Genomic DNA, 15,848 nt, shown 5'->3' on the forward strand with positions numbered 1-15,848 from the left:
GGGTGGCCTGAAAACAAGGCTTAACTTTAGAAGGATATCATCGCTGTTGCACATAAAGGTCACATTTAACTCACTATTCGAGCCCAAATTCGTTTATAATTGTGCAACACCAATTTGCAATGATATGTGCGACAAAATGTTCAATGAAGGCAAAGAACAAAAAAATAGATAGGTGGTTTTTGTCCACTGTTACAACAACAAAATCAGATATTTATTTTATCTGTTCAGCAGCTGCTGCAATCTCTCGGCAGATGTAACCACTAGAAACTAGCTTACAAATCCAACAAGAATTTCAAATTTAATCTATAATAACTATTAGTACTTTGAAATGTAAAAAAGAACCTGATCCATTCAAATACTGAGTCCTTCACAAAGCACATGGTTTGCTTCTCCCAATAAACCTAAAAAAGCGCAGGCCTATACCATAAATTTGCACAAGTTAAAAAAGGAGTAACACAATTAAATCTTACCGGAATTCTAACTTGTCTCTGGCTCCTTTCACTGCTGATGTCAACCCTTCTTCTGCTTGGTGTGCCACTCAATCCTCCAGAGGATCTTGGGGTCCTCAATGATCCCAATGAACTTGGAGTGCCAAGGTTAATTGGCGAATTCAAATCTAAATCACTTCCAGGGAGGCCTGGCGTTCCTGGGGTTTCAGGAATTGGTGGAAGATCAGAAGCAGCCGATTCCCCTCTCAATCTGCGAGAAGGTGTTCCTTGAGCACCATTAGTTGATCTTGTAAATCTTTGCAAACGGGGAGTTATGGACCCATCCATAGGGATGTCATTCTGGACATCCGAAAGGGCTGAACCCCCTCTCGATCTTCGAGTTGGTGTTACTTGGGCACCATTTGTTGATCTTGTAGATCTCTGAGAACGGGGAGTTACAGAACCATCAATAGGGATGTCATTTGGGACATCAGAAAGGGCTGATACAGCTCTTGATCTACGAGACGGTGTTCCAGGAGTGTCATTGGTGGTATTATCAGATCTTTGAGAGCGGGGACTTTCAGAGCGATCCATAGGGTTATTACTGGGAACATCAGCATCAAGGCCATCAGAAGTTCTTGAAGATGCGCGAGTACTTCGTTTTGAAGGAGTACTTCTTGTAGAGCTTGGCATCTTCTGAAAAATGATCACTGTCAAAATAAACATGGAAATCAAAGCAAAAGTAGTGCGAATTATGTAAAAACCAATTTATCAAAAGCTTCAGACAGGAAAAAAACGATTCACATTTTACCTATTTACCCTTGTAACTTAGCCTATGTGTCCGCATTTGTCGGCACTGACAGGGGCGTAATTTCCTATGGCACAGGAATTAGGGGGGCCTCCAGACCCCAGTCTGCCCCCCAGCTGAAATTTATTTTCTTCAAAATTTTGTCAAAACGAAGATAAGCCTGCATAATTCAAGCATCCAGAGAAACGGGTCAGTTTTCCTTAATATATCTTTGCCTTCATGGTACAATATGACTCATTTTTCACTGTCATTTTCACTTGATTTGGGAAAATTGGCTCCGGCTTTGCCCCCCCCCCCCCGCCAGGATTTTTACGAAATTACGCCACTGGACACTAGACGATTTTGTCAACATATTCTTTCCCCTCTCCAAGCTCAAAACCCTAGCTGTGCCCTAGCCTAATACTGCTAACATATGAAATACACTAATATTGGTTACAAGCAAAAAATTCTTCCCGTCTCATTCTTTTAATTTGTAATCCTTCCTAGTGCACCCTTATTCATTTATTGTTATTCAATTGGGTCTATTAATTTCGATTTTTAAAGCCATTTTCTGATGGAAATAAAGAGTGAAGTTGAAAATTAAAACCAACAAAAACTACTGCTTCACAGTTAATGTGAAAAAGTAAAATTCTGAAAAAAAAAAAAACAGTGCTTTACAGAAAACTCAAGATCCGGCGTCCAAAAATAAATATATTCTTTCAGAAGTAGAACAGTCCTTAAACAGTCTGTAGGAAATAAAAGATAATCTTCAAGGCTCTCAATAGTCTTTCACCAGCCATGGTATTGTAACTTTTAGATAGCTGTATCCAGGGAGGGGTGTGGTTTGAGCCCCACCGAATTTTTCGTCCGACTCGTAAAAACGTAACAAAAATGCATATAAACAAACTTATTATGCGTTTTTTAATTTTTTACCCCCCTCCCCCCCTAAAAAATATATCCTGGATACAGCAATGAATTTTAGTATATTATTTAAACTGTCTAAAAAAAAAACTTAAGCAAGCTTAGTTTTTGGTAAAGATCAGGCTCTAAAAGTTAATGTTCTTTGAACACATTCTCTTAAGTCAAAGCTTTCAGGGAGGGCAAGGGAACGCAAAAATTATTTTGCACATAGACATAAGACTGCAAATGCGTTTTTATCTAATATTATTTTGTCTAAAAAAGGACTGACTTTTTTTTTAACTTAAAACTTATATCCATAAGCTCTTGGTTCAAGGAGACCCTTGTACACAGAAAAAAAAACTCGAAAAGAGATTTGTAATGCCCATAAGTGGACCCCAAAACATTTTTAAGATAGCTAAGTCTTTTATTACTTTTATTAAATTAAAAAAAAATTTATGATTCTCAATAAAAAAACGAATTGACTTGGGACAGACAAGGTCTAAAATTTTATCTCTCCAATCAGCTTGAAAATGGCAATTCCTAAGTCTCTTGGCCAGGTGGACCCTTGTGCAGAAAAACAATTTGAAACTTCATAAGATCAACAACAAAAGAATGAAAATCACTATAATAACCAGGACCACTCAAAAGCACTAATTAAATACAGATTGAAAGTTTAATATGTGTTGATATTTATTCCTGAACGTCCCAGCAATTTTGGACTTATGAACTTAATAAAAGAGAAAACGTTTAGAACATATTTTATTTTTGGTACGGCGCATATTACGTTCTGGTCTTTAGGAGGCTGGCTTAGAGACTCTTGTTTGTGTCAGTTTCTCTTTGTTTCAGTTTTATCTTCAATTTTTATTTCAGTTTTTTATTTTAATTTTTGTTTGTTTCAGGTTTCATTTATTTATTGATAGTGATTTATGTTCATTTTAAGCTTGGATAAAGTAAAAAAAAGTTTTGTTTTTTTTAACTGAAAGTAAGGAGCAATATTGAAACTTAAAACGAACAGAAATTATTCGTATACAATGTAGGCTGACTTTTCCTCAACTCCTTGGTCTTTACGCCAATGTTTTTTGATACTTTAGAAAAGCTTTTTATTCTAATTCATCAGCCCTTGTATTTCAGCAGTTGTTCTTAAAGAATTTGGACAAAAAGTCAAGACTTAGCATAAAGAGCTAGGAGTTAAGGAGTGGGTGGATCACCTCATATATGGAACAACTTCTTTTTGTTTTCAGCTTTAATGTTGCTCCTTACTTTCAGCTAAAAAAAACTGGTTTTTTATTATTTAAATTCTGATCGTTTTTCAAATTATGTCTGAGCCTAACCAAGATATAATGTAGGGTACTGAGTAATGACCCCAAAAACCATGATTTCTTGCTGTTAAATTGCATACATCAACAACTGTAAATTAGACTACATATTTGCACATTAGGGAGGTGGTGGTAAAGTATAGCAGGTCTGCCTGCAAAATGTGTTAGGTACAATTATTCTGCATATTATGAAGTGAGAATTGTTTTCTAACATCACACTGTCCAAATACTTTAACCCCACCTCCACCCCTAATGTGTGAATATATAGCCTAAATTATATATTTCCCATCTATCCTGTCATTTGTTTTTGTTTTTCTCAAGTTAAGCTGAAAGAAACTACCAAAGAAACCAGTTCTACTTAGCTTCTACATTCATTGGCACTATAACAGACAAATACCATAATTGATTGGTTGCATCCCAATTTTTAAGTTTCCTGATTCAGATTTGAAATGTTGAATTGCAGTTACAATTCTGGATAAAATATGACTGCTTAGTGAATTTTTTTTATGAACAGCAGTTTTGTTAAATCAGTCCTTAATAATATTTTACAACAGGATTTCAGGTGAACTGACAGGGGTTATATAGTTAGAATGAATGGTAATTCTGGGTGATTTTTTATCTTAAATGTGGCTGAAACCATCCCAACCTCTACAATAGAGTTCTATGATGTTTACATACACTGAAACATTATAAGTAAATAGAAAGAGAATTTTACAAGTTAAAATTGTTGAAAACAAAGCTCCTGGTGGCATTTGCCCCCTCCCCCTCTCAAAAAAAAATCTAGTAAGGCTCTTGATACCCCACCTCACTTCTCCACCTTTGTACCATTCTGTATGTAATGAATGTAATGCTTTAGGCTACAGAGAAACATATTATCAAATGGAATGGGCACCATTACCCATCCTTAGCACCAATAATAAAGGTGTAGACCAAAATATTCCAGTGAATCAATAAACTGATACGGATTAGCAATCAGTTTCTCCCCCCCCCAAAAAAAAAAAAACAACAACAACAACTCATTTTACATTTATCTGAAGGCTCAATGAGAGTTAGGATATTTGGGCATTTAAATGCAGTCTTTGAGAACCTCCTTCACTGCCCCCCCCCCTCATAATAGCTGATGCACACTTACACATCCCTGTGCATAATCTTATGTAGTATGAAGCAAATCACTTTGGTTAAATAGACCTTTAAAATAAATTTCAGAAAAACTTTTCTAAAAGACAAAGGGAGGTATCACCCTATTGCACCTTTATTCGGGCTTAGTCTAAACAAAGGGATATGAGACTGATTACTACCCCCCCCATACCCCTTTCTATATCTATCTGAAGACTCATGGAGTTAGATAATTTGTGAAATTGAATTGCACTCTTTTGGCCCTCCCTCCCCAGCCTAAAAAATGACTCACATACCCTCCTTCATAATAGCTGATGTGCAATTAAACATCAATAAAATTTCATGAGAAATCATATGAACTTGTTAAGTTAAATAAAGCATTAATAAATATCCATATTAACCATTTATTTTGTATGAACTAAGTGACTTTTTGGAAACAAATGTGCCACCATATGGTATTAGTTTCTCTGCAACTGAGAAGCTGAATATACAAGCTTTTAATACTTTTAAGCGGATTGGCTATGTCAGAATGTTCAATTAATAGCAACTCGGTCTTCCTTGGTGCAAAATTGTAGCTTGGTGCCACAAAATGGCAGAAAACGCCACTATCCCATGGCACAATCTTTTTGGCCATAGATAAAGGGCACTAGAAATTTTAATTTCCGCTCGAGTGAGCCTTATAGTGATCCTCTGGGGCCATTGGTTCAAAATGCTTACCCTCAGAGAAAAAAACAACAACAACAACAAATAAATGCACATTTGTGATCTTTCTTCTGGGAAAAGATGCAAAACTCTACAATTTTTGTAAATAGGAACTTGAAAACTCAACACTTGGGTTCTCTGATATGCTGATTCTAACAATTCAATTTTCATTAAGGCTTGCAGCTTTTGATGGACAACATTAAACTTAATTGATTTTATACATTTGGAGTCAGCACACAAAATGTATTCTTTTGATACATTAATTGTTAAAAATTTTTTACAGTTTTGGTTACTAATGGCATGAGCTGCTCTTTACTTACAGCTCATTGACGTGGATTGTTATATTACTATTTGACATTATTTCTATTCATCTTTGGTTTAATGTAGCTTTTTACTTTTAATTGAATACTGTGAAAGTTTTCAAATTAATTTTTGTTTGTTTCAAACTGACATTGTTTTTAATTGGTTAATAAAAGGATTATTTGTAAAGCTTCTTTTTGGTAACCAAAATCAAGATTTTGGTTTCCTACTTAGGCTATATTTTGTACAAAATTTCTAAAAACTTTAAATAATAGTTCTACCATACAACTTTGGCCAGCCCTACTACCAGAATATGCTCATATAAACTTCAGAGAGGGCTCATTTGATTGAAAATTGAAAGTTTGAGTTCACTTTTTAATAGTCAAAAGAGATCCGAGGGCAACTAGGACCCCCCACACCTTCTTTTTCCAAACCCATCTGATGAAAATTTTGAGATTGACATTTTTTCAAAAAATAGTTCAAAGGTTGGATAAGAAAAACTCTGGCGTCAATACAGCCCCCCAGGGCCCAGGGGAAGGCATTCTAAAGTATGCCCCAAAGGCATGTATGGTTCTTATGAAAGGGATGCTTGTATAAACTTCATAGAGAGTTCTAGTTCACTTTTTAATAGTCAAAAGATTTAAGGGCAAATAACCCCCCCCCCCCACACACCCACCCTTTTTTCCCCAAACCCATCTGCTACAAATTTTAGATAGCCAGTTTTTTTGTTTTTTTTTATTGTAAAAAATTAGATAACAATAACACTAGTGTCAACACAACCCTCCAGGACCCAGGGGGTAGGCGTTGTAAGTGTTGTCCTGGGGGCATACATGATTTGCATGAAAGGTATGCTCATATAAACTTCAGAGAGGGCTCATTTGATTGGAAATTGAAAGTTTTAGTTCACTTTTTAAGAGTCAAAAGATAAAATTTTTAGATAGGCATTTCATTAGAAATAGTTCAAAGTTTAGATTAAAAAAACACAGGTGTCAACACAGCCCCACAGGGCCCAGGGGCAGGTGTTGTAAATAATGGCCTGGGGGTATATGGATGTTATAGAAGGGATGCTCATATAAACTTCATAGAGGGCTCATTTGATTGGAAATTGAAAGTGCTGTGCAAAATGGTTCCAGGTTTGAATCCACCCCCAGCCCTGGGGTAAAGGGCTGTAAGTTATATTAGCAGCCCATTGTTAACATATACAGCTTCTATGGAAAATGTGGTTGTATACACTTTGGAAGAAGTTCATTCAACCAGAAATTGAAATTTATTATGCCCCTTTTCGGAATTGAAAGTGATCAAAAAGTAACAAGCCCCTCCTCCTTTGTTCCTTTTCCCCCCAAATGCATCTTATCAAAATTTTGAAATAGCCATTTTTTTAAAAAAAAAAAAAAAAGGTAGAGAATTTACACTACCAGAGATTAGGGGTTGAGGAATCCTCCATAGCCCCCGGGGCAAGGAGTGTGACTTATGTAAGTTGCCTATCATTACAATATGAGGTTTTTGTGGAAGGGTTGGTTGTATTAACTTTGGAGGGGGCTCATTTGATCAGAAATTGATACACCTAATTCTTTTTTAAGAGTCAAAAGTGATCAATAGGCAACTAGCCCACACCCCACTTTTCCAAAGGGCATCCAGTCAAAATTTTGAGATTGCCATTTTGTTCAAAAAAGTTCAAAGGCCAAACAACTATGCTTCCAAGGTTGAATCCACCCCTGCCCCTAACCCCAGGGAAATTGCTCTGAGTTATGGAACTTGCTTATTGTTACTTTGACACTTTGTTTACTTCAATACTTGGATTTAGTGATTTATGTGGCGACTTTGATTTATGGTGCAAGGGCTGTAAGTTATGCAAGTTGCTTATTAATACTTTGGTACATTGGTTACTTTCACACTTTCTTTACTTTGGTATTGTTACTTTGATACTAGTTTTGATAATTTGATGAACATTGGATGTTAAAAAAAAGTCTGACTTTGAAATAAGGTTATTTTAAAAACTTGAAACTTTTTGCAATCAAAAACGAACAAAAATTAATAAAAAAAAACTTTCTGTAAAAGAAGTTTTTCTAAGAAAAGTAAAGGCCATTTTAAACTTAAGCTCAGCAGATACAAATACCTGTTAAAATTCAAACTCAAACAACTAGAAATTACTTTTAAAGAATAAATGAAACCCAAAACAAACAGAAATAAACAATCATAGTAAAAAAAACATACAACAAGTAATAATATAAATGAATAAATAGATCTTAAAGCAAGTAGCATAATGCTTAGATTGAATATGACAATCAAGATTATAATGAAAAAAAATGTTTTGCTATTGACGTATTAATGAAACTTAAAACGAACAGAAATTAAATAAACAATCAATACAAATAAACTTGTAATAGATAGTAATGTAAATGAATAAATTAATTTTAAAACGTGTTAAACTTCAATTGAATATGTAAATCAAGCTTGAAATGAACAAATATCACTACAAACAGGAATTTGGGTATTGCCTCCTTCTCTCACTGTAAAAGTCTAAAACCTATTGCGTCATTGGTGCTTTACTGAAAACTATACTTGTCTTGAACAGTCATGGAAAGAATAAACAGCATCTAATTGAATATTTGATGTATAATTATATTAATAGTTGAAAGATTCATCAGTTCCAGATTTGATTTCACTGTAATTGTATTTTTATTTTCAATGCTGTAAGAACTGGAAAAGAAAATATTTGTAATATTATTCATTTTCAGTTAAGTGCCAAGGAAGCAGTAGGCTTTTAGTTTTTATTTACAGTTAAGGAAGGGGGCAGTATCCAAACTCTTGTTGGTAGGGAAACTATATTTGTCTTGAACAACTTTAGAAAGAACTAACAAATTAAACTGAATATTTGATGTATAATGATATTTATTGCTGCAAACTCATCAGTTCAAAATTTTACTATAATTCTAATGTTTATTTTCAATATTAAGTACAAAAGAAAATATTTGTAATAAAATTGGTTTTCAGTAAAGCACCAATGACGCAGTAGGTTTTATACTTTTACAGTGAGAGAAGGAGGCGATACCCAAGCTCTTGTTTGTAGTGATTTTTGTTTGTTTGAAGCTTGATTTGCGTTCTCAATTTAAGTTTCACTCGTTTTAAGATTTATTTATTAATTTACATTAATATCTATTGTATGTTTGGTTGCATTGATTGTTTATTTAATTTCTGTTTGTTTTAAGTTTCATTTATACTTCAATAGCAAAATATGTTTTTGTTTTAAGCTTGGTTTTCATATTCAATTTAATCATTACTTGCTTTAAGATCTATTTGTTCATTTATATTATTACTTGTTGTATGTTTTTTGCTATGATTGTTTATTTAATTTATGTTTGTTTTGGGTGTTATTTATTCTTTAATAGTAATTTCTGGTCATTTTGAGTTTGAATTTTAACAGGTATTTACATCTGCTGAGCTTAAGTCTAAAATGGCCTTTACTTTTCTTTGAAAAACTTCTTTTATGGAGTTTTTTTTTAATTAATCTAGAGAAATGACAGAAATATGAAGATGCTATCACAGCAAAGCAGAAATCAATGGAAAGTACATGGGAAATATACAATTTGGGCTAAATATTTGCACATTAGGGGGGATTGGTTTGGGGTTGAGTATAGTGAAATTGCTTTCAAAGTTTGATACCTATAACCTTTGTATTAGCAGAATGTTCAGATAGCCAGGAAACAAACATACCTCTGTAATCAGAATTTTATCCTGAATCCAAACATGAAATTCATTTCTGTTGAAAATCCTTTCTAGCCTTATCTAAATACATATTCTATACTATATATTTCTCATGCATTTATTGATTCTCAGTTTTGTCATCATTAATTGAATTTATAGGTAAACCAGTTTTAACAACATTGATGCAAACAAAGGTAGCCTATAAAAGTGGTATCTAAATAAGAGAAAAGAGTACCATCTTGAGGGTCTGCAAAGAACTTAAAACTGAAATTGTGATGGAAATGAATGTCATATTTAGATTTAGGATGAAATTCTGTTTCTAGAGGTAAATTTGTTTCTTGGCCATCTTGACATGATAAAAAAAACAGTATCCAATTGAGCAAAATTATGTAAAACGAAAACCTTCACACCTTGTCACCAAATAGGAATTGGGAAGAATTGTATATATTAATGAATAGCAAAAAAACTAATCTAAAATCAATATGGTTATTATTAAAATTATGTAAGATCAAACACATGAAACTATTAGTTTATTGACTTACTCACAAGGACCTCTTTGGAAATACCAATTATCCTATTTTGAAATGGTGATAGGCTGATGGCTTACTCAATTTTTCTGCATATTATGAGGCAAGAATTGTTTTCCCAACATGTACCCTTCATATTGGCCCCAATTTTAAGCTCATGCCAGATCTTTATTAGAATGAGTTACTGTAGCCTAGACTAGACAAAATCCAGTTTTGTCTGTGATTTATTGTAACATTAGCCTTACCTGGAGTTCTTAGCCTATCCTGCTACTTCTATTTTATTGGCAAGTTTCCTTTGGAAGGGGTCAACCACTAAATAGGCAATTTGCCTCTGGCCCCACTAGCCAATAGATGGAGGGGAGGGTTGGGATGTATTAAAATAACTGGTAAAATTCTACTTTAGCTACTTTTGGCTATCTTGGAAAGGGGTTAGGTTAGGAAAATGAAACTATAACGGATGGGTCCAGAGGCTAAGGTATGTTCTGGGAAGGTATTTTGAAGTAGCCTACCTACCTCCACTCCTCCCTCTAGAGGGTCCTGACCTTCAAAATATGTGTGTTATAAAAGTAAAACCTTGCAAAATAGATCTTTTGCTTAAATGAAATATAACAAAATTGTTTTCAGGTTCACAACTTTGCTTAATCCCAATTTATAAGGTTTTAAAGATATGCAAATACATTTCCTAAATTTTGAAAAAAAACATTGATATGGCTTAAAATCCTATTCAAGTAACAGGAATTGCATTTTAAGAACTAAAACCAGAGAAAAAGAAACTGATAACTGAAAATTAAGGTAATATATTGTTTTGTCAAAATTTCAATAGCTTTAGACCTGTCATGTAGACAAATTTCAGGACCCTCTAGAGGGAGGAGTGGAGGTAGGTACTTCAAAATACCTTCCCGGGACATACTTTAGCCTCTAGACCCATCCCTGAAAGTTCTGTTTTCCTAACCTAACCCCTTTTGAAGCCAAAAGTAGAACTTTACCAAATAGCCTGCATCAGAGATTTTATAGGCCTAGGCCTATTAGTAAAAGGTATCCAATAGGGAATCAAATGGTAAGATTTGTTTTTCTATTTCATTTCTGGGTAAATTTTTACCAAATTATATTATTGACTTATAAATAAAGTGAATATACTGATTGATGCCTTTTTTATGCTCCTTCCAAATATAATAATCAGTTTTATCAGAAATGAATTTTACCCCCACCCCTATATATACCAATTCAGGGTATATATTTGCACATTAGGGGGGGGCAAATTGTATGTCTGATGTAAATGGGAGGTAAGTTTAAACTTTACCCCCTACCCCCCTAATGTGCAAATATATACCCTGAATTGGTATTTAGGTGTGGGGGTAAAATTCATTTTGGGTAAGGTTTATATTAACAGACTAATCAGATAGATAAAAAAAAAACATACCACTAGCATCAGAACTTCATCCTAGTCCAATATATAACATATATAACGAGATAATATATATAACGAGTCCAAATATAACACTCATTTTTGTCACAAATTATTTTCAAAATTACTTCTAAGCTTCTTAAAGTTTCATCAATTTTCCTGTTTTTTCACTGAAACGTCATGGCGGCGATTCAATTTGAAAAATAACAAATTTTGCTGAAAGCTCTGATTTGAATTGAAATATACTAAATCTTGTTGAGCAGTGATTTGATTTGAGAAACACTAAACAGTTTTTGAGAAATTCTAAACAGTTTGAATTATTTATTTTTTGGGAAAAACTTACCACTAGCTTCAGAATTTCATCCTGAATCCAAATATGACATTCATTTCCATTGCAAATTATTTTCAAAATTGCTTCTAAGCTTCTTTAAAAACAGCAAAACTTCTGTCATCAAAACAAACACTTTATGACAGCTACATATACAGGTTTATAAATATCAGATAAATAGCACTTAATGTAAACAAACTAATCACTCATATCTAACTCTTCATCATCAGTTTCTGATGCATTAGGGTGTCACTGACTGGTACTCTAGGGGCCCTATTGATTCCAGTGGGATAGAGCTTTGCAGCTTCAATCAAAAAATTATGAAGTCAGTCTTTTTGCTGAAAATTTTGCAGAAATAAGAAGTGCAGCACATACTGCTCCATGTATGCAGTTTGCATCCCTGGTCTTTAAGATTGCTTTTTGAAGCATCTCCGCAGACTATTTTGAGTATAAATGGAACAGTCCTGTGGATCAACAAAATTGGCTGAATGATTGATTTGGTAATTAGTATATCCATGGCTGGACTATGTACTATAAACTCCCCAGTTATCACTATAAAATACGCTTCCAGGCTTAATATATTTTTTAATAATAGGAATTAAAGTTTCCCTGTTTCTTTGGAGGCCTTCTTGGCCATCATTCAGGGGTACAATATTTTTTTTTTTTTGCTCTCTCTCTCTCTCCATTCCACCAAAAACCACCAAGTGACCTAATTCATTTAGTGGTATAAATTTGGATTAGACCTTGGTGCCATGCCGGCGCATCAACTGAACACTGCCAACAAAAGGCCTGGTTGACCGCTGCCATAGTGTTGCAACGCTCTTGGTGCGAGTGTGGTGCGCCATAAGTCAAACTTATGTAGAGAGAGAGAGCAAAAGAAAAAAATATTGTACCCCTGACTGATGGCCAAGAAGGCCTCCAAAAAAACTTTAATTCCTATTATTAAAAAATATATTAAGCCTGGAAGTGTTATTTACAGTGATTAAATAAAAAAACAAGTTTTTTTTACTGAAAGTAAGGAATGACATTAAAACTTAAAACAAACAGAAATTATTCCGTATATGAAAGGGGCTGCCCCCCCCTCAATGCCTTGCTCTTTACGCTAGTTTTTTATTGTTTAAAAAAATAGAGTTGTGAGAAAGTCAAAAGAAAGACACTTCAAAAAGCACTATTAAAGACCAGGGATGCAAACAGCATACATGAAGCAGTATGTGTTGTGCTTTTCAGGCCTATTTCTGCAAAAATTTTCAGCAAAAAGACAGACTTCATAATTTTTTTATTGAAGCTGCAAAGCTCTATCCCACTGGAATCAATAGGGCCCCTAGAGCACCAGTCAGTGACACTCTAATGATTCAGAAAGTGATGATGAAGAGTTAGATATGAGTGATCAGTTTGTTTACATTAAGTGCTATTTATCTGATATTTATAAAACTGTATATGTAGCTGCCATAAAGTGTTTGTTTTGATGAAAGAAGTTTTGCTGTTTTTATAGAAGCTCAGAAGCAATTTTGAAAATTATTTGCAAAACAGAAATGAATGTCATATTTGGATTCAGGATGAAATTCTGAAGCTAGTGGTAAGTTTTTCCCAAAAAAATTAATAATTCAAACTGTTTAGTAGCCTAATTCTCAAAAACTGTTTAGTAGGCCTATTTCTCAAATCAAATCACTGCTCAACAAGATTTAGTATTTTTCACATCAAATCACTGCTCAACAAGATTTAATATATTTCAATTCAAATCGGAAATTTCAGCAAAATTTAGGCCTAGGATTTTTCAAATTGAATCACTGCCATGATGTTTCTGTGAAAAAACAGGAAAATTGATGAACTTAAAGAAGCTTAGAAGTAATTTTGAAAATAATTTGCAACAGAAATGAGTGTTATATTTGGACTCAGGATGAAATTCGGTAAAATTCTACTTATAGCTACTTTTGGCTATCTTGGGAAGGGGTTAGGTTAGGAAAATGAGACTTTCAGAGATGGGTCTACAGGCTAAAGTATGTCCTGGGAAAGTATTTTGAAGTGCCTACCCCCACTCCTTCTCTCTCTAGAGGGTCCTGCAATTTGCCTACTTGACAGGTCAATACCCATTGAAATTTTGACAAAACAACATTTTACCTTAATTTTCAGTTATCAGTTTCTTTTTCTCTGGCTTTAGCTCTGAAAATACAATTTCAGTTATTTGAGCAGAATTTTAAGACATATAAATAGTTTATTTCCAAAATTTAGGAAACATATTTGCATATCTTTAAAACCTTATAAATTGGGATTGAGCAAAGTTGTGAAGCTGAAAACAATTTTGTTGTACTTCATTTAAGCAGAAGATCTATTTTGCAAGGTTTCACTTCTATAACTTACATATTTTTAAAGGTCATCAAAGGTCAGGACCCTCTAGAGGGAGGAGGAGTGGAGGTGGGTACTTCAAAATATCTTCCCGGGACATACTTTAGCCTGTTGACCCATCCCTGAAAGTTTCATTTTCTTAACCTAACCCCTTTCCAAGATAGTTAAAAGTAGCTAAAGTAGAATTTTACCTGAAATTCTGATGCTAGTGGTATGTTTTTTTTTATCTATCTGATTAGTCTGTTAATATAAACCTTACCCTTCATTTCTGACAAAAATGATTATTATATTTGGAAAGAGCATAAAAAAGGCATCCAGTGGTAGCCTATATTCACGTTATTTGTAAGTCAATAATATGATTTGGTAAAAATTTACCCATTTCTGACCTAGGCTGCAAGTAGGCTAAACCTCAGCCAGTACTTCAAATACCTTCCTAGACCCTAAATTAGTCTTTTGATCTATTCCTGAACGTTTTGCTATTCTAAACCTAACCTAACTAGGCTAGCCCCATGAAACTATGCTACTTTCTTATATAGAAATGGTCAACTAGCAGAGCTGCCAGAAAAAAAAATTAACAATCTTTAAGTTAATATATGAGGACTTTTACAATAGGCCTACAGTGAAAATAAGAGAACACTAAGTTTTCATACCTCTATAACCTTCTTAGCAAGAAAAAAGCAACAATTTTTGGAATTTGAGCAATTGTGCTGAAAATGATGAGGGTAGCGGGAAGATAAATTTTAAATTGAATTCGCGAATTTCGTGGTGCAAAAGACGATTCGTTTTAGCTAGAAGTCCGGGAGCCACTAAAGCGTATCTCGTTTATTTTTGAGTTGAGGTGGTCAGAAAGACACAGTCAGTTTGACAATAGTTTCCGACTATATCGACCACGCTGAATCCGAATATGGGTGGGGGCAAGGTTGGAGATCACGAAGAAGAAGATCACGCCTTGACCTTGTAAAAGCAAAAAAATACCCTTTTTAATACCGTTTTACCCTATAAAACGTGTACAGACTGTTTTTTTTTCTAAGGTTGTACCACTCCGATTTAGTAGTGCGACATCTGAATTTGGTCATACCATGGTCTTCTCATAGAATAAGTTAAATTTTTTCCGATATCTTGTATAGCCCAGGAGCTATAGGCTAATATTTATTAATTTTCCCTCGAAATCCATAAATTCGAAGGTTCATTTTCAACAAAACCACGGATCTCAGGCCTTTATAATAATTTGTTGTTTTTCTTTCGTGCCCAGACTTTGTATTTTGTATTTAGCTTCACATTGCCGTCAAGTTCAAAGCTTAAACTGTTTGGTGAAGCCGTGTAGAAATTTTTGAAAAGTATAGGCCAAAAAATATATGCAAAAATTCATTTTTCCAAAATGATGATGTGACACATGTTTTAAGCTAGAATTTAACGCCAAATCCGAATATGAACTTTACTTTCCAAACAAAAATCAGCTTCTTTTTCTTTTTCTTTTTTTTGTCTTAATTCAAAATGTATTTACAATGCTGACTGATTTTCAGTTTATCTGCTGATAAGAATGGGACAGTGACAGTCCCTTTATAAATTCTAAGCCAAGAACCTGCCCTGGTCATCTTCAAAGATTGCCCTCTATTAAGCCAACCTTTCAATATAGTTGTGAAAGATTAAGTGATTGTTAGTGTTTGAAAACATTGTTTATGTCCCGTGTGCAGTGGGCAACAGCCCGGAAGCACTATCAAGAACAACAACAATTTTGTAAACTCTGTTGTTGATTAAACTTAAGGTTGGTAGGTGTGATTGAGAAGCTGTCCTGTTAATGGTTAGAGCTAAGAATAGGAACTGAACGACGCCTAATGCCTGCCTTATGTAACTATGTAATGTCATGGACAGGTAGGCTAAATAACTTTCAGATTGCTGGAAATGAGTAATAGGGTTCAAGATGAAAACTCAAGACCAGGTTAGAATTAAGAATGAATTTTTAATCTCAAACTGTCTGATGAGCATATTGT

At 34.1% G+C, this 15,848-nt stretch overlaps 1 protein-coding gene across 1 annotated transcript in view; it reads right to left on the reverse strand.

Annotated features, from left to right (window-relative positions):
• The window catches only part of LOC148946260 (DNA replication licensing factor MCM4-like), a 149,950-nt gene extending 135,330 nt beyond the window's left edge, over positions 1-14,620 (reverse strand). Inside the window, exons 1-2 of the mRNA XM_089097893.1 lie at positions 14,508-14,620; positions 471-1,124 (exon numbers count right to left, since the gene is read on the reverse strand). Coding sequence (XP_088954019.1) covers positions 471-1,121 — 651 coding nt within the window. The 5' untranslated portion in view covers positions 1,122-1,124; positions 14,508-14,620. The remainder of the gene's footprint in view (positions 1-470; positions 1,125-14,507) is intronic.
• Positions 14,621-15,848: the final 1,228 nt, after the last annotated feature.

The sequence above is a fragment of the Artemia sp. Qi Xiang Cuo genome, chromosome 12, assembly GCF_049724085.1.
Source record: "Artemia sp. Qi Xiang Cuo chromosome 12, ASM4972408v1, whole genome shotgun sequence".
Classification (NCBI taxonomy): Eukaryota; Metazoa; Arthropoda; class Branchiopoda; order Anostraca; family Artemiidae; genus Artemia; species Artemia sp. Qi Xiang Cuo.